The 19,734-nt window shown below is 39.3% G+C and overlaps 1 protein-coding gene across 33 annotated transcripts in view; it reads left to right on the forward strand.

Annotated features, from left to right (window-relative positions):
• MAGI1 (membrane associated guanylate kinase, WW and PDZ domain containing 1) overlaps window positions 1-19,734 on the forward strand; it is a 598,403-nt gene that overhangs the window by 341,053 nt on the left and 237,616 nt on the right. For all 33 annotated transcript variants that reach the window (XM_014859300.3, XM_070493532.1, XM_070493531.1 and 30 more), the window contains exon 2: window positions 18,295-18,411. In XM_014859300.3, the coding sequence (XP_014714786.2) occupies window positions 18,295-18,411 (117 nt within the window). The remainder of the gene's footprint in view (window positions 1-18,294; window positions 18,412-19,734) is intronic.

A 19,734-nucleotide genomic window follows, 5' to 3' on the forward strand; every position in this document is an offset into this window, starting at 1 on the left:
GTTTTCTGCTAGGCTTAACTATTTTTTGTTTGCCCGTGGGAAATTTTTGAAGCCTTTTCTCACTCATTCTCTGAGAGTCTTTTGGAGAGAGGACACGACTGTCGTAGCTCCTGTATCTTTGACCAGTGGCGGAATAATATGTCATTAAAGGAAACTGATTGTTCCTCTGAGCACTGCAAGGCTCGATCAGGATCTGGGAGTGGCTGAAAGCATCACCTGGTGTTGGTGCTTGAAGAAACCTTTTGAGGCAGCATATGGTTCAGTGTTAGCTTGAGTGTAGAACATCAACAGAATAATTACCCGATTCACAGCAGTTGCATCTGAGTTGTGTTTAATTTCAAGGAGGCTTCTATTCTTTCATCTTCTCTAGCTCTCCCTAAATGTTTTGGTGCTTTCTTCATCTTTAGCAGTCAGCCTGTGCCACTTGTAAGACATCAGTATTATTGTTTCAGCGTGGGAAAGCCCTGCATTTGTCCTCTCAGCCCGCCCTTTCTCACCTTGCTCTTTGTTGTCCATTACAGCCAGGCGGGAACCGTGGTCCCTCAGCCCCTATCCCACCCTTTACATTTGATGTGTGTTCTTCAAACTAAATACAAGTAACTTATGACTTTTTTCAGGAATTGGTGTGAAAGAGAAAAGTGTGGCTGAGCTGCAGCGAGAGACATCAAAGTACAGGTCACCTGGAGTCCCCTGATCCTTTGAGATGAATTTTCGACTCAGCTAATTTGAGTTTTCTTCCCTAGTTAGGGCAGGCAGAAACCCAGTTTAAATTCCCAGGGCTGTGACTCTGAGAAGGTGTTAGAATTTTTCTTAGCTCCCTTTCCCCCTGATGTTCTTCAGTCCCATCAATCCCACCCTACCCCTGGTTCAGTCTTGTATTTCTCATTTGAAGCTCAGGGTGCTTCATCTTAGGAGATCCTATACGATGCTCTCTAAACAGAAGGGTCTGCGTAGATGTTTTTACAATTAGTGAGTCCACTGAAAATTCAGGATCAGAGAAGTAGGCTAGGCTTAGAACCCTGGCTACATACTGGAATCACTTGGTGAGATAAAAAAAAAAACAAAAAAACAAAAAAACCAAATGCCTAGTCCCTCCCTATAGATTCTTTCTTAATTGGTCTGAGGTGGGTGCCTAGGCACTGGTGTTATTTTAGGTGCTTCCCAGGTGATTCAACATTCAGCAAGGTTCAGACCTATCCCTTTGAAGTAATGTCCAGTTACCATTTAAATTCTGAGTAAGCCTGGCTGGTTCCCTGTTGCTAGACATTCTAAGACCCATGGAGAGAGCAGCTCTCTGCTTTTGCTCTTAGAGCCATGCAGGGGAAGCCCAGTGAACTGAATTCCTTCAGGTTCTCACTGGAACTTTCAATCACCATCGCCTAATTTTCTTTCTTTCTTTTTTTTTTTTAAAGGCTTATTATAAAGCAAGAATTCTCAGTGGTGATTAGGCATCTCCCTAGGATGTAGGCTGGTCTCAAAAGGCATCACAAAATTTATTTAAGGTCACTTGAATTTCTAAAGATAAATCTCTCTCTCATAAGGACTGGTCTGAAATCAAGCAATGAGAAAGAAGGCATCACCGGTTCCCGAAGGCCGAGGTGTTGACATGTTTCAGTTTGTTCCTCTGACAAATGTTGGAACCACTTCTATGTTTTGGTGACTCTGGAGTGTCAAGGACTTGCTTGCCTAATAGTGGCCATCAGTACTTGGGTTTATTGGCTCATTTGGCATCTTTGTTGCAGTTTTAAAATGTTGTTTTAGAAGTGGGGTAACCACGTCCTGTATATAAGCAATGTATTTAGAGGAGAAACTAAGAGAATTCAGCTGCTACAACCCCTACTGTGAGTAAACACTCAAACAACTTGGCACGGTTTGAGCTCCTTAGCATTGCTTCCACAAAGTGGGGCCAAGCAAGGCAGAACAGGTTTAAATGTAGCAGGGGCCTGTTAGAATTACCGCTGAACTGATTAGCCAGGAGGGCGCTTTGTCACTCTTTCTGAGAGGCATAGCTGAATTAATTTTGGAAGAGGACACCCGAGGGGGAAGGCGTTGTTGGAATGGAAAGGTGAGACCAAGATAAGAATCAGATTTTTAGCATGGGAGAGACCTCTGGGATTGTGAATCCAACCTATTCGTTTACAGATATGTGAACTAAGCCAATTTATTAGAGATTCCAGCAGCATTCATTAAGCACCTATTAGAATGCTCCATGCTGAGTTGGAGCTGGAAGAGGTAGATGATGTATTAGTCAGGATTCTCCAGAGAAACAGAACCAATACGATGTATGTATATTGAAAGAGATTCATTAAAAGAAACGGGCTTATACAATTATGGAGGCTGACAAGTTCCAAGATCTGCAGGTGGCAATCTAGAGACCCAGGAATGCTGATGGTATACTTCTTGTCGGGAGTCTGAGGGCCTGGAAAACCAGGAGAGCTGATGGTGTAAATTCTAGTCTGAAGGCTGGCAGGCTTGAGACTCAGAAAGAGCCAATGGTTCAGTTTGAGTCCAAAGACAGGGAAAAGCCCATGTCCCACTTTGAAGGCTCAGGTAGGGGGAATTCCCTCTTACTTGTGGGAGGGTCAGTCATTATGGCCTATCCAGGCCTTCAACTGATTGGGCAAGGCCCACCCACACTGGGAAGGGCGATCTGCTTTACTCACTGAATCAGTTTAAATGTTAAACTCAACCAAAAACATTCTCAGAGAAAGATGCAGAATAATATTTGGCCAAATATCTTGGCACTCTGTAGCCCAGTCAAGTTGACACATAAAATTAACCATCACAAATGGCTTTCCTAGCCACAAATATGACACACATTTAGGTCTCAAATCCAGGTCTCCTGACTCTTTCCCAGATTTCTTCTTTCTACTTCATATGCTGTTTTCTGACTCGTCTGTAACAAATGTATAATAGAGAAAAACATAACCCTAAAAATTGATAAATTAAACTTCATCAACAGTCAGAACTCCCACTCATCAAAAGACATCATCAAGAAAGTGAGTAGACAAGCCACAGACTGGGAGAAGATATTTGCAAAATATATTTCTGACAAAGGACTGGTATCCAGGATGTAAAAGGAGCTCTTACAAGTCAATATTAAGAAGACAATCTAGAAAAATTGGCAAGCAATTTGAACGGAAACTTCACAAATGAATAGGCATTCCATTAGCACATGACAAGATTCTTAACATCATTAGTCATCAGGGTGATCCAAATTAAAATAATGAATAAACAATATAATACATATGAAGAACATAGAAATAAATGGTGACATAAAAAATGAATGCCAGATTCCCTGACATCTGGTGCTGGGCTAAATGGCAGAGGGCAGTTGTTTGAAACTCTGCTCTGTCGTTACAGTTCACACAAACCTGGAAATCCTGTCTCTTTGCACACTTTCCGCTCTACAGTGAACTACGAATGAACAGAAGTGGGTGTGTGAGAGCAGTCTGGTGATAACACACAGGGTTTAATTACTTTGCAGACTAGTGATATGGAAAGGCTGGGTTGTTTAACTTGTTTGTTTATAAATCTAGTTGCAATCAGGAATCTTCAAAAAAATTTCTCTCCTTGAGCACAAACAGAATTCCATGAAAGGTGTTTTTGAAATATGTTACTTTCAGGTGACATGCTGAGGGGGAGGGTAGCTAACATTTATTGAGCATTGTGTTGTGTGTTCTCTTTTATTGCTCATGACAGCCCTTTTGGGTAGGTACTATCATTATCCCCATTTTCCTGATGTGAAAATCATCATCTGAGACCCAGAGTGAATAAGGGACTTGCCCAGGAACACAGAAGTAGCAGATGGCAAATCAGGATGGGAACATAGGTCTATCTGGTTCTGGTTTAGCCACTGCTTGTATTATTTTAATTAGTACTATCATCCTTCATCCATTCATTTAGTCAGTCACTGAGTGTATGTCAACTCCTCCTCTAAGCTGAGAGAGTCTCAGCTCTCATAGGAAACTCATGGTGAGGGGGTGGTGGGCAATAGATAATAAACGAGAAAAAGGAAAATAAATTATTTAAAAGAATGGTAACGGCTGTGAACACAATAAACCAGAGCAATGGGATAGACACCAATGGAGGGGGCTTCTATAGAGAGACTTGTCCGAGAGGCCTCTGCAAGCCAGTGTGAAGATTAGCTCAAACCTCTGCTCTCGGCTCCAAGCTCTGTACCTTCTGGTCAGCAACCCCATTCTAGAAGACAAGTATGTTTATGTAACCACATGCATAGCAAATATAATCTTAGCAGTCTGGAATCATCCCCACTATGGGCCTTTTTGTACTGTTCTTTTCTAATATGCTCTTGAAAAAAAAAAAAAAGAACAGAACATTCAACAGTTAAGTAATAACTGTCCCTGACTGCTATTCATTTACTATCCCTTTGGGTGGGACTGCTCAGTAGGGTTGTCACAATGACTGGGGAGCACTTCAGGTGTTTATTTGGAGCTGCCACGAACAGGGATTCTGATGTCCAGAGAGTAAACCCACAACAGCAAAGAACTGTCCTGCGCAAGATGCCAGTGGTGTTCCTGTTGAGAAACACTTGGTGAATCATGCCATGTGCTTAAGCTTGTGTATGTTGAAGGCTTGCGTGTTGAGGAGATGAGATTAGGTCAACTTTTGTCCTAAAATTTCATTTAGGGATTTCATTTAGGTCTTTCCCATTCTACGACAAAGGCCAGGCCTTTGACCTGATCTAGTTTATTGAGTTCTGTGCCTTCCCTCCTGTTCTCTGGATATGTGAAATGGAAAGACAGAAAATCGTTTATTGAGTTTGTTTTTCTTTCCTTGTATATAAAATTTAAAAAGCTGTAGCCCTTTGGCTTGCCACTCTGTTGTCTAGTCAAGAAAAAGATGGCTATTAAGAGCAATGTTAATGTGCAACTGGAGACTCCGTCCAAGGGGAAGCCAGGCTGGCAGATGTGCTGGTTTTTTTACATAAATCACCTTCCATTGTCAAGGTAGGCATATGGCCAGTGACTGTCCTAATTATTGAATGGCTTTTATAGCCCCATTATTTATAATCACTTTTGAATAGCAGCTAAAAGACTACAGTGAGATGGAATGAAAACAGTAGAGTGTGAAAATGATAATCGCTTATGGAATTATGGAGATTAGAAATATCTGATGATCAGCCTATGAAGTAAGAACTCTCTCTCCCAAGGATTTTTTAACCAGGTATCCTGTGGACCGCAGTCTCTGAAAATGAGGGCTGTGGTCAATCCAGAGAGATGAATTGCTGTAAGAATTCTTATGTTAGTAACTTTGCAACATATAAAATGGCCCAAGAACCCTGCACATAGTCACATTCACACAGTAGTTGCACTATATAATTTTTTTTAATAAGTATACTCTATTTTGGAATATTTTAGATGCAAAAAAGTTGCAAAGATAGTACAGAGAGTTCCTGAATCTCCTTCTCCTAATTTTCCCTAATGCTAACATCTTGCGTAACCATGGCACATTTGTCCAAAATAAGACGTTAAAGTTGGTACATGACTATTAACTCCAGTCTTAACTCACATTTCCCAGTTGTTTGTGGTTTTTTTCTACTAGCGTCCTGGATCCAGTGCAGGACACTGTGATGTGTTTAGTTGACATATCTTCTTAGACAACTCTAGTCTTTACCAGGTTCTTAATCTTTCCTTGTTTTTCCATGACCTTGATAATTTTGAAGACTATCAGTGTATAGTTTTAACAAAATGGAGTTTCACTCTTCACTGCTGAGTAAACACCTTATTTGGAGTCACAAAAGTGGAGAGGGGAAAGCGAAGAACTTCGGAATTAGAACATCTGAGTTCTAATCCTGCATCTGATCACTTCCACACTGGGTGTCTCACTTTCTTCATCAGTTTTAAAGTGGGAATAAAACGACCTTTGTCACTGGGTTTTATAAGGATTGAGTGAAATATAATTTTCATAAAAGCAATGTATGATAAAGCATCAAATTGTTAATCAACAGAAAATTTGTATTTATAATGTATGAATTTTTCTATCCTACATATTTGTTTAAACTGGAGATTGACACCAGTAACAGATTTTATTCCAGGAGTCATTTGACAAATTTCTCTGATGCTCTCCAGGTTTTTAAAGATTTTATTTTTTCCTTTTTCTCCCCAAAGCCCCCCGGTACATAGTTGTACATTCTTCGTTGTGGGTCCTTCTAGTTGTGGCATGTGGGACGCTGCCTCAGCGTGGTTTGACAAGCAGTGCCATGTCCGCGCCCAGGATTCGAACCAACGAAACACTGGGCCGCCTGCAGCGGAGCGCGCGAACTTAACCACTCGGCCACGGGGCCAGCCCCTCTCCAGGTTTTTAAATGTGTGAAATTATCTAGTATTTTTAAGCTATTGAGAACTTTTGTGAAAGCCCCATCATTGCAAACCCATGGCTCACCTTCCCACTCCTTTTCTAAGGGAATGGTTTACACACACAGATGTGCAAACAGGCACACCCCTGGCAATCTTAGGAGGATGTAGCATGTTTTTGAGAGAGACATAATGCCCTAGAACAGGGGGTGGCAAACTACAGCTTGTGGGCCAAATCTAGCCCACTGTCTGCTTTTGTAATAAAGTTTTATTAGAACACAGCCATGCACAGTTATTTACATATTGTCTATGGCTGACTTCCTGCTAAAAAAGCAGAGTTGAGTAGTGGGAACATAGACCTTACAATCTGCAAAGACTAAAATATTTACTATCTGAACTTACAGAAAAATTTTGCCTTCCTCTGCTCCAGAATCTTGCTCATGCTTGAGATGTTTTGCTGTCCATTTTCTCCTGTCTGGGACTGTTACCACACAAAGGGCACGATCTCCTTGCCACAAGACAAAAGCCAATTGTCAAGAGGCAAGATGGTGGCAGAGAAAGGGCATTTTATTAAGCCATAAGCTAGCACATCGGAAGATGGGGGGACTAATGTCCTAAAGAACAATCTTAACGGGGGCACAGAATCTTGAAGCAGTTATATAGGCCATTAGGTTATAGGGGAGGGAGTTAGGAATGTGGACTTTCTGGTGTCACAGACTGGGAGTGGCCACACCAGATAGACTCTCTGTCTGGGGGTCATCACATTCCTAAGGAACTCAAAAGAACAAAGTTATCATCTTGTTGCACCTGGGGGGTACATACATAAGCAGAGGTCATAAAATCTACAGAGCAATTAGATCTCTTGGAGGGTATATATCCAGCTGAGTTAGTCGTCAGAGGTCATTCAAAGTTACAATATGGTTTCTTTTCTACAATATGGCTTCCCTTATGTCAACCTTGTGTTGAGCTGGTATCAAGACCAGATACTGTGATTCTATCTTTTGTTTCTAGTTTTGAAAGATATTTAAAGAGGGCCTCTGTGCCAAGAATAGACTCATAAAGGTGCTCTGCTGATGAGAAATTGTCTCATCTTTTCCAGACCCATCAAATGATGTGGCTATCACTGGTGCTCTCTGTTCTCATCATCCAGCAGAAATTGGAGTGATGTGCTCTACTGTAACCCTGTTTGTATGAGATTTCCCAGTACAGATCAGAGCGCCTGGAACTCTGGCCCCAGCCTACTGTTGTGGGAATGATATCAGACCACACTAGAATACAGTTTGTGACCCAGATTGTCCATTCCTGTCTGAGAATAAATTGGGGTGAGGTTGGGAGGGTAGAGTAACAGCTGTGTTAATTACTATGGATATTCCAGGCTGTGGAATGCCAATAGGATCTCAGTTTGCATTTGCATAAAAGCACTTAAAACATCTTAAAACTTATCAGCAGTGTCCTGAGACCCAAGAGTACAGGTGCTGGTTCCTGGGAAGGAACACTGCTTATACTCACTGGCTGAGTGTTCCCGAGAAACCAGTGCCGTTCAGATGTCACTTCATTTTCTATGCATGTTGGGCATCTAAGAGGATATTGGGACAGCTTTATAATGTGGTAGTTTAGATGGGATGTGAGTCTTTGGTTTTATATTGAGGTTACATAGATGTTTTCTGGTGGCATGGTGAATGTAACTGCTTTAGAAAAATAATTTTATTTTACTCTTCTATTTTGAAAAATTTCAAACCCAGACTGCTATTGAAAGAACAGCATAATATATTACTCCTGTCACCAAGATTGACCAGCTAGAAATATCTTGACATACCCATTTCATCTCTCTATATGTATACATATTTCCATTTTGCCATGTTTCCTGGGTGATGGGGCAATCTGTGAGCCTTGGTTTATTCTTTTGTAACATTGGACTGAAAATAGAACCAACCTCATTGGATTGGAGTGAGGATTGTAAAGTTATTACCCAGCACTGTGCCTAGCCTGTAGAAAGTGCTCAAGAAATGTTCGCTGTCATCACTCAAGTCCAGCAGGTCACCTGAGCAGAGTTCTGTTAGATCCCAAAGCAGTGTCTTTTTAAGAATTTAATGTCTTCTAGGGACTGGCCCCGTGGTGTAGTGGTTAAATTCAGCGCACTCTGCTTTGGTGGCCTGGGTTCATGGGTTCGGATCATGGGCGTGGACCTACACCACTCATCAGCCATGCTGTGGCAGCCATCCACATACAAAATAGAGGAAGATTGGTACAGATGTTAGCTCAGGGCACATCTTCCTCAGCAAAAAATAAAAAAAGAATTTAGTGTCTTCTTGAAGGGTACGCACACGTCTTCAGATTACACTCAAGGTTCTGAGTGTAGAGACATCTGACTTCAGCTTTTGGTGATTTCATGTAGTTGGTTGGTTGCGCTGTACATAAACTCATATCAGCTATGTTACTTTGCCAACAGGCCACATTATCTTTCTGTTTTCTCTATATAAATCTTTATTTATTTATTTTTTTTACAGATTTACTATCCTAGTCTATCTAGAATAAATATAAGAAGCACAAAAAGCTGGAAATAATGAAAAAATAGAGATGATGGAATTTAAACCTTGCTTTTCTTTCTGTGTTTAATTCCTGTTTCTTCTCACTGTGGGATTGAAATTTGTTAGAAATAGTTTCACCGGGAGGAAAAGAAAGAGAAGGCAGGCGGGAAATAATAATAAAGTGGTGTCTTGAAGTGCTAGCAAACTGTTTTGTGCTTGTCCAGGTGGGGAGTTAAATGTAAACAGTAGTTTCTAGAGGTTCATCAGCATACATAAATCTGCACCGCAGCCTCTATTTGACAGCGCAGACTCACCACACGTTTTTCTTTTTCTTTTTTTTTAAGTTCTGCAGAAACATGACTGAAAGAACAACTGTCTTTGTCCCAGTAGGCGATGGATTCAATCTCTGCATGTCTGATGAAGTACTACCTGCCTGGAGTCGTTTGTGCTGTGCCTGTTTATTATAAGGTGTTATTATTAGTGCAGTCATGGATTGGCAGCACTTAAGGTTTTTGAGAGATGGGAACATATATGAGAAATAAGGAAATAGGCTCATTCTCCGAGCCTAGCTCCCCACACTTTGTTAGGGGACTTTGCTGTGGCTCAGACCCCTGGTTCATAAACTCCAGCATGTCTTAGAATCACCTGCAAGGCTTGTTATACCATGGATTGTTGAACCTCACCCTCAGAGTTTCTAATTCAGCAACTGTTGGGTGGAGCAATAATTTGCACATCAACAAGTTTCTGGGTGATGCAGCTTAGGCTAACGTGGAGACAATGAATACCCTCCATCTTTCCCCAAAGAATTGCATAAGGAGAATTGCTCACCTGGGGATGATGGGCCAACATCCAGGGCAGGAGTTAGCATGCTAAGGCCTGTGGGCCAACTCCACTGCCTCTTTCTATAAATAAAATTTCACTGGAAAAGAACCTTGTTTGCATGCTACAAAGGCAGAGTTGAATAGTTGGACAGAGTCCAGATGGGCTCCCAAACCTGGAAAATGTGTACTATCTGGCCCAAGGCCCTTACAGAAAAATTTGCTGACCCCTGATCTTAGACCAGTGCTTGGGAGAAGGTGGCTTGGAAGTAATTCTATAAGGAACTGGCACACTGAGTATTCACAATTTGTGTGGGTTTTTTTTAGAAGCAAGGGGTTGTTTAGTTTGTCTTTATTTTTTTACTTAAATACATATGATAATGGAATTCATTCATTGTTGCTCAACTGGCCATTCTCCAAATTAATTTTCTCACTGGAACCAACATTTTCTCAAAATGAAAAGAAACATAGTTTTATCATCCATGTTGCTTCTCTAATACAGTGTCCCATCGATTTGAATTATTGGTGGAAAATTTTAAAAATCACAAAATTAAAAGGGGAAAAATCATTCTCATTTTGATACTGTAATTGTCAGGTTAGTGATACTGTATTTCTTCCAGACTTCAGTAGAAACTGGTATAACTTATCTCGAAAGCAGTTTGTCAATATGTATCATGAATCTTTAAAATATAATGTTTATTACTCATTACAATTCCTCTTCTAGGAAATTTCAGCAAAAATTCGTATTCAAGGTTTTTCATTATAGCATTGTTTATAGTAATTTTTATAAAAAGGGAAGACATTTAAATGTCTATTAACATGAAACTGATACTATTATGACAAATTAACACCGCTACTCTGGAGCCATTTAAAATCAAGCTGGATAAAGGGAAGCTGATACAATTTTTTGGAGGGAATTTGTATCAAGAGGCTTAAACATTTTTATGTGCTTCTTGTTCCAATATTTCCACTTCAAGGATCTCGAGAAAATAATCAGAAATAGATTTTGTACAAGGAAGATAATCACAGTGGAAACAATTCATGAGCTTAATAATTGCTAATGGTTAAATAGTTTGTGATGGAATGATAAGGTAAAATACTATGTAGCTATTAAAACTATATTTTTGACTCCTCCCTTGCATTTAGCATCTTCCTCCATCACGTCAGCAAACATTCCAGCTTTAAATTATCTCCTTTCAGTCCCCTCCTGCCTCCTTTCCCAGCCATTTCCTTCTTCCAGGCCACTTCAGGTCATGTGTAGTCAGCTCCATTGGCTTCATCCTTTCACCTGCCTCTACTCTTGACAATACACAGCTGCAAAGCTAATCTCAAAATTTAGACCAGGCCTTTCCACCTCCCTGACTAAAATCCCTTCAGTAGTTCTCACTGAGGAGAGGATAAAATGCAAACTGCTTATCCTGGCCTGCAACGCACAAAATTATCTGGCCTCGTCTTCTCTTTTTAACCTCAGTCTGTGCCACGCTTGCCTGAGCTTCCTGCTGTTTCTCTACCAGGCCAACCTCTTGTCTACTTCCAAAACTTTTGCACGTGCTGTTCCCTCTGCCTACAGTGATCTTTCCCCCACACTTGCAGGGCTAACCAGCTTCTCGTCTTCCTTTCAGTTCTCATCTTAACAATTACCTCTGCCTGGAGGCCAGCGACATCCATCCTTCCTAAAACAAGTGTGTCAGTCCCTGTGCAGGAACTCTGTGTTGTCGTGTTGTATCTTCAGTGCCCACAGAGTATCTGACTGAGGGCCTTAATAAATATTTGTTGAGTGAGTGAATGACTGTCCTCAAGTCTCTAAGTGTGTTCTAAGTGTATATGTGAGTGTGTGCATACACAGCATGTCCAGTACCAAAATGTTGGTGATAACAAATGAAGTTACAGGTTAACTTTCTTTGTTGTACTTTTGTGAATTTTCAAATCTTGTAGTTAATCTGTATTACTTTTTTATTGTGGTAAAATATACATAAAACAAAATTTACCATTTTAACCGTTTTTAAGTGTACAGTTCTCTGGCTTTAAGTAGATTCACATTGTTGTGCAACCATCACCACCATCCATCTCCAAAACTTTTTCCTCTTTCTCAACTGAAACTCTGTACCCATTAAACACTAACTCCTCAATAATTAACTTTTTTTCCAGTAAGAAAAATGTTAGAAAACATGTATTAGAAAGAAACAAATAACAAACGTTTTTCAGACAAAGCTCATTTCACTGTATTTCGGATTCTAAGTGTAAGCCACTATAAAACTAATTAATTTGTATTTCAATTTATAATTTTGTGTGAAAAAAACTCTCCTTTATAAATCTAAACAGCTGAAAGGGTACATTCTTTTACTTTAATAGCATACTGCACTGAAGTACAAACCATTGTGTTGCCTTCATAAATATATCATTCCTGCAACTATAATCATTCCTTGAAGAAATTCTGTGCTAAAGCAGAATCACCTGGAAGTGTGATTATTTTAATATCTTTTTGCAAGTTTTCCTAGGCACTGAAAATTTGATATGTATTAAAGTTTAAATTCTAATTGTGATGAAACACTATTATTTGCCTTCTAGAGGTGGATGTTCTGGAACTCGTATGACACAGAGTTGTGTTTTGGCTTCTTGGTCAGAAATGGATGACTTCAGAGGACTCAAAAATGTTCTCTCTGGAAACCTAGTTTCTTGACCATGAAGATTATTTCTCCTGACTAGCATTCTCCCTTAGGATCTAAATCCTGGGAGGTGGAGATCAGACCGAGCAGACTCCTCTAATAGTCCATCACTTGGAAAATGATGCTTCTGGTTGAGCTGGCAGAAAACTATCTAGCGTGGGAGAGGAAAAGTTGGAGAAACGACACAATTCCATTATGTTCGGGGATCATTTCATGTTTAAGTAATGACATTCAAAATTTACAACATGAATAATTGATAAATGAATCATATCCAGAATATATAAAGAAAATCTCATCAAGAATAACAAGACAGTTTGTTCAGAAAATGCACCAAGAATATAAACTGGCAGGTTACGGAAGAGAAAACATAAAAGACAAAAAAAAGATTCCTCGATTCCACTAGTAATCAATAATTGTAAATGAGTATAACACCAAGATACCATTTTATCTTTATTAGGAAGATATTTAAAAGATAGATTGTGCAGAAAAGAGTTGATGACTATTAGTTTGAAGGCCTGCTTACCAAGTTGGCTCTTGGCCGGAATCTTGCAACTTGCATTTCAGGAAGGTTCTTTCCATTCCCAGAAACGATAAGAGTGGCTGACTAAGCCTTAACTGTTCGTGCAAAAGATGTGGTTTATACTTTCCTTCTGAGAGTGTGGAGTTTTGTTTCATGCCTATGTGACGGCTCATAATAAAACTTTGGGCCTGGAGTGTCTAATGAGCTTCCCTTGTGGACAACATTTCACACGTGTTGTCACAACTTGTTGCACGGGGAATTAAGTGTGTGACTCCACTGGGAGAGGACTCTTGGAAACTTCTACCGGTTTGCTTGCCCCATTTGTTGCCCCATTAGCCTTTTCTCTTTGCTTATTTTGCCTTGTACCCTTTTGTGGTAATAAATCATAGCTATAAGTACAACTATATACAGAGTCCTGTGAATCTTCCTAGTGAGGCATCAAATCTGGGAGTGGTCTCAGGGACCCCGATACCCTAATAATAGCAAGTGTGGGGAAACAGGACCTCCAAAACTGGTGTTGGAAAGGTAAGTTGGCACCACCATTTTGGAGAATTTAGCAATGTTGACGTAAGTTGAAGATATCTATGTCCATTTCCAGGTTGAGATAGTCTAGAAGAAAAGAAAGTCCACACATTTGTTTAAAAAAGAAAAAGGCATGACAGTGACATTTACTGCAGCATGGTTGTATTGTCAAAAACATTGGAAATAGCCTAATTTATTATGAAGAGGAAATAAATTTCAGTATATTTTTTAAATGGAATATTATACAACTTTTAAAATAATTAACAAAAATTACATTGATTGACATGGTTAAATTTCTGTAAACCAAGGTAAATGAAAAAAAGTAGAGATGTGTTGTTTAAAAGACACAGAATTCCAGATATATAGATATGGAAATGAAAAATAATGACAAGTCTAGGACATTCTAAGCTCCATTTTTCCCATTTAAATTATAAAATTGTCTTAAAATAAGCTCTGAATCCTTTTCTTGGAAAAAAGTTCCATGTATTCCTGACCCATGTTCTCTTTTCCATTTGCAAAACAAATCTCAAATTTCAAAAAAAGTGAAGATGCTGTGACACACTCTCTCTTGCAACTTATTATTTCATTGGCTCACTACCCTTGACAATTAGGAGAAGATTTATAGACATGTCCCCTGAATAATTGCCAATTAATTTGAGATTAGATGCCAAAAAGTATAGTATTCTTAATGTAATGCGAAGGTTGAGGCTTTTCGCTTACAAATGTCACGGAACACAGAGTAAATGTTAACCGGCAGCATTGTTAACCCTGCCCTTTTGCACATCCACGGTTGAGAGCGGTTTTAGTTTGATGATCATAAACTTTAGCTAGCTTGGCTAGTTTTAATGTAAAGCTCAAGTGTAAACCAAGAGTGTCTATGTCTTAAGAATGCCTTCCAATCCATAGTTTATCTTGATCCATGCTGCTTGTGATCCATAAGGATGTGTGAACCTATGTTATATATAGAATAAAGAGATAACTATATCCTGAATCTTCCTTGAAATTTTGCTTTTGACTCGAGTAGTACCTTCGGATCCCATAGACATCTTTGCTGCTCATAGCTTAAATGATAACTGTCATTGTTTCCTCTTTTTAATGTCTTGAACTGTGGTCTCCTAAGGAGAATATAGATAAAACCCTAGATTCTAGGCAATGGAGATTTTGCTGATAAACATTGTTACCCTTTTGGTCAAATTCCATGGTGCTTATGCCTAGAGGTACAGCTGGTGGGTGTGACTACTAATATCAGTGATTTACCAGTTGGTTTCATTTTCTGAACTTCAACTCTGGCACAGTGCCTGGAATATATTAAGTACACCCAAAATGTTTGTTAACCAGTTTACATATGTCCAGACCATGTTAGCACAAGTAGAATTTTATTCGCTTCCAGAAACTCTGGAAATATCCAGTAATCCAAATTTCCCTAGGTCTGTATTTTGTTTCTGACTATTTGTGAGACAATAGAATGGTTTTGTGTCTATGTGCATTTTTAAAACGAGTAACAGTCCATCATTGGACTAACCTCAGTTCTTTCCCCACTCACCTCAAACAACTGTCCCCTCTAAATTCTAATGTGATAATTTCCATCTTTCATTGAGTGCCTTCTCTTTGCCGAGCACTGTCCAAATCTCATTTAATCCTCACAACAATCTTGTGATGGAGCTACTGTTATTTCAGTGCTCTATTTTTGCAGGTGAGAAAAGTAAGGTTGAGAGATTGAGCAAAGTGCTTGGGCTCACCTGCTAATAACAGTGGAGCCAGGATTTAAACCCAGGCCTGTATGTCTTAACTACCAGGATTTATTCTGTTCTTCTTTCAGTTCAACTCTAATGGAATTTGAAAACTAAGCATTCAGAACAGTGCCTACCACATAGTCATTCAATAATTATGTATATTTCAAACTTTTGAAATAGATTTCATTACAGTATAATTTACATACCATAAAATGCACCCATTTACCTATAGAATTCCGAAAGTTTTGACAAGTGTATAACCCTGTGTTACCACTATCATAATCAAGATATGCTCTGTTGGTATCTCCTTCAAAAAGTTCCCTTATGCTCTCCCTTTTAAAAACTTTCTATTTTAAAATCATTGTAGGGACGCAGGAAGTTGTAAAAAAGAATACAGAGGTCCCATGTAGCCTTCACCCAGTTTCCCCTAGTGGTAACATCTTGCATAACTATTGTACAATTGCAAAGCTGGGAAATTGACATTGGTACACTCCATAGATCTTAATTCCCTTGTGCCCATTTGCAGTCAGTCTCTATCTACCCTCAGTCCCAGATAACCACTGAACTGCTTTCTGTCACTATAGATTAATTTAGGCTGACCTAAAACTTTTTATATAAATGGAATCATACAGTATGTTCTCTTTTATGTCTAGCTTCTTTTGCCTAGCATTATGTGTTTATGATTCATCAGTATTACTGTATGTTTTAGTTTGTTCCTTTTAATTGTTGTGTAGCATCCTATTGTTTGAATATAATACAGTTTGTTTATTCATTCACCTGTTGATAGACATTTGGGTTCTTTCCAATTTTGGGCTACTATATAATGAATAAAGTTGCTGTGAAGATTCATCTACGTGTTTTTACATGTGTGTGTGGACTTGTTTTCATTTCTCTTGTAAATAAGAATAGAATTGTTGGGTCATTTGTTTAGTGAAGGTTTAACTTTATAAGATACTGCCAAATTGTTTTCCCAAGAGGATGAACTACTTTATATCCCCACCTTCTTGTTGTTAGTGCTGTTGAGTAGATTCTGACTCCTAGCGACCCTGTGTCCAGCAGAGTGGAACCTGCCTCGTCTGTTTGCACCATCCCCTCGCCTTCTGATGCTGTATCAGACAGTGCTCCACTGCTTCTCATAGGGTTTTCATGGCCAGTGGGAAGTGGGTGGCCGGGTCCTTCTTCCTAGTCTGTCTGAGTCTGGAAGCTCTGCTAAAACTTGTCCACCATGGGTGCCCCCGCTTGTATTTGCATCACAGCAACACGCAGCTGCCACAGTATAACTGACAGATGGTTGGTGTTGTTCCTTGACCAGGGAGCAAACCTGGGCTGTGGTGGTAAGAGCTCCGAATCTTAACCACTAGACCACCAGCACTGGTGTATGCACTAGCAGTGTATACAAGTTCCTGTTGCTCCACAATCTTGCTAACACTTGATATGGTCAGTCTTTTTAATTTTTGCCATTCTAATAGGTACATAGTGGGATCTTATTGTGGTTTTAGTTTACCTTCCTCTGATAATTAATGACATTGAATATCTTTTCATGTGCTTAATGGCCAGTCGTATATATTCTTTTGTGAACTCTCTCTTCAAACCTTGTGTCCGTTTTAGGGAGGAGTGAGTGTAGTGTGTAGGTGTTTGTCTTCTTTATTCAATAAATATTTGATGAATAATTGAATGTTTATTGAATCACCTAAGTAAGATTGACTTGAATATGGGTATTTTCCTTTTGGCCACTTGAAGCTGCGGGTATAATACAACTAGAATAAAATAGTTCAAATCAGATTTCGTTAGTCTATTCTAAAATGATCAACTGTAGCAGGAAATCTTGTTTTGAACATAATATTAGAATAAGATTCAGTAGTTTCCTGCCCTAGGTAGGGCATTTCGTCATCTTAACCATTCCTGTCATCTTCATGATTTACTCTTTTTGACCATCGGGAAGTTATCATCTGAAGACATGAATTTTGTGGCTCACATGGATATGGCATTTCAGCGTTGTTTCTCTAAGGCTAGAAATGCTCTTACCTAATTTTTATCTTGTCTAAAAATGGAAGGACAATCTTAGCCTTGTTATTTTTAGCTGTCACTGAAGCATCTTTCTCCATTAAGAATGAATGTTAGCTAGGTTGATCTACAAGCCTTCTGCTGATCCTATAGACTATAATTTGTGTTTGTAATCTAAACAAACATTTACTTACCTTCTCCTTTCTATGACACATTTTTGTAACAGTATAATTTTTTTTAGCTTTTGTTTTGTTAAGTGTAGAGAATTACGAAGACAGAAACACATAGACTCACCCAGGTAATTATTACTTAAACAACAACAATAATAAAAAAGGCAATGTATCTACTGTTTGTAAATCAACGCTGGATAGTAAGACATGTATCTTTATCTGTCTCTGTAATGAAGAATGACGTCTCCTCCTTTATTTCCCGAGCTCAAGTCCTTTTCCCTAAAGGAAACTTGTTAAAGCTTTCTTCCTTCCATAATGATTCTTTCCATTAATACATGGTCTCTCCTTTTCTTTATTCCTTTTTACACAAAAGGGATCAGACAGTATCCACTATTCCATATATTTTCCCACGTTATCAACACATGAAGATCTAGCTTTCACAGAATAGTTATTAGATGGGTGAACTATGCTTTACTTAGTTGATCCTTGGTAATTGTTTCCAAGTTTTTTGTTTTCATTTTTATTTATTTGCTGTTGCAAAAATACTGCAATAAACAGGACTGAGATTTTGGCAGACTTTTGCAAGTATATGCATAGGGTAAATTTCTACCAATTGGATCCCTGGGCAAAGAACATTTTATAATTCGTCAGCTATTGCTAGATTGTCCTCTTTAAGGTTTTAGTCATTTCCTCTCTTGCTAATAGAATCTGCAAGTGTATATGGCACATATTTTAAATGTAATGGCCTAGTTTAAATTCTTTGTTATTTTAGCCTTCTAGTATTATATGAAATGGGACCCCCAAATTAATGCTATTTCAATACCATTTTATCTTTATTACATTCTTACTTGCTTTTTCCCCTGTGGAGGGAAACCTAAAATATAAGTCCTCCTAGTGACTGAAGTGGCTGACTAGAATGGCTTCATGTGGCTTTCCTGCACACAGATCTCAGGCTGCTCCGTCTTAAGGAAGCCCTGACGTTGATATGTTCTGTCTGTTTTATGTATTTCCTGCAGGAGGAAAGCTGAACAAGGACCTGCGACATTTTCTCAATCAGCGGTTCCAGAAAGGGTCTCCTGATCATGAGCTCCAGCAGACCATAAGGGACAACCTTTACCGCCATGCTGTGCCTTGTAAGTAGCCAGTTTGGGCATCTTACTGCTGGCTGGGTGGGAGAAAAGTTGAGGGAATAAAGAAGAGCTCAACAACTGGTTCTGGAACACTTGGTGGCTTGCTCACTTAGAGACTCTGTAAGTCTAGGGAATCATAATCGACAGTGGGACAATCAGCATAGCACAAGGTAAATTACTTGGCTTTTGAGTTCCAGCTCTGCCACTTCTTAGTTTATAATGCCGGGCAAATTATTTGTCCTCTGTAAGGTCTGTTTTCCAATCAGTGAAAAGGACATCTCAGTCATACTAACATTATAGGACTGTTATGAGGAATAAATGGGATCAAGTACATAAATGCATTTTGTACAGTATTGGCATGGTGTAAGCCTCCATAAATGTTAACCCATTGCTATTAATGGAGTTGCCAGGCCAGGGGCCTTCAGACTGACCTCTGTGGAGGTCAGTGGGTCCCTAACAGTCGCTCAGCAAAGGGAATGTCTCAGTGGACTCTCTTCCTCCTCCTCCTTCTCCATTCAGCCAACTTTATCAGACTCATAAACCAGGATTTCATGTGTAATTTTGTCTGAACAGATTAAAAAATCCATAGCCCTAGGGCTGGCCCAGTGGCGTAGTGGTTAAGTTTGCATGCGCCACTTCAGTGGCCTGGGGTTTGCAGGTTCAGATCTCGGGTGTGGACCTACACTCCACTCATCAAGCCATGCTGTGGCAGCATCTCACATACAAAATAAAGGAAGATTGGCACAGGTGTTAGCTCAGTGACATCTTCCTCAAGCAAAAAGAGGAAGATTGGCAACAGATGTTAGCTCAGGGCCAATCTCCCTCACATACACACACACAAAAAAACCCAACGCCCCAGAACTATTAGATCAGACCAAATCTGAGAAAGCAAGACATAGAACAGACGGACTACGGAAGCAAGGTTTTTGTGTTAAGGGAAAGAAGGAAGTCAGTCAGTCCGCGGGGTACATAAATTGGCAGCTCAGTTGTAGAGAAGTGATACTATGCTTTACCAAACTACATTCCTATACAGCTAAATCATAAGGTAGGAATCCTGGGAAGACATACAATTGTTTAATTTCATTCAAAATAAGAAGAAAGAATGATTCTGATTTTATTGCTTAGAAGTTTTCTTTTCTCCTCGCTACTACCCTGTCCTTCAAAGTTTAAACACTTTTTTTAGAAGTATCATTTTTTAACCAGCAAAAGAAAGGAAGAATAATTTGAAGTTCAAAGTGCCCTGCTTATTGGTGTGATTTGTTTGCTATAAATGGTTTTCTTTAAAAAATAATATATTGCTAGCGATGTGCTAAAGTGCTGATGTTT

The sequence above is a fragment of the Equus asinus genome, chromosome 21, assembly GCF_041296235.1.
Source record: "Equus asinus isolate D_3611 breed Donkey chromosome 21, EquAss-T2T_v2, whole genome shotgun sequence".
Lineage (NCBI taxonomy): Eukaryota > Metazoa > Chordata > Mammalia > Perissodactyla > Equidae > Equus > Equus asinus.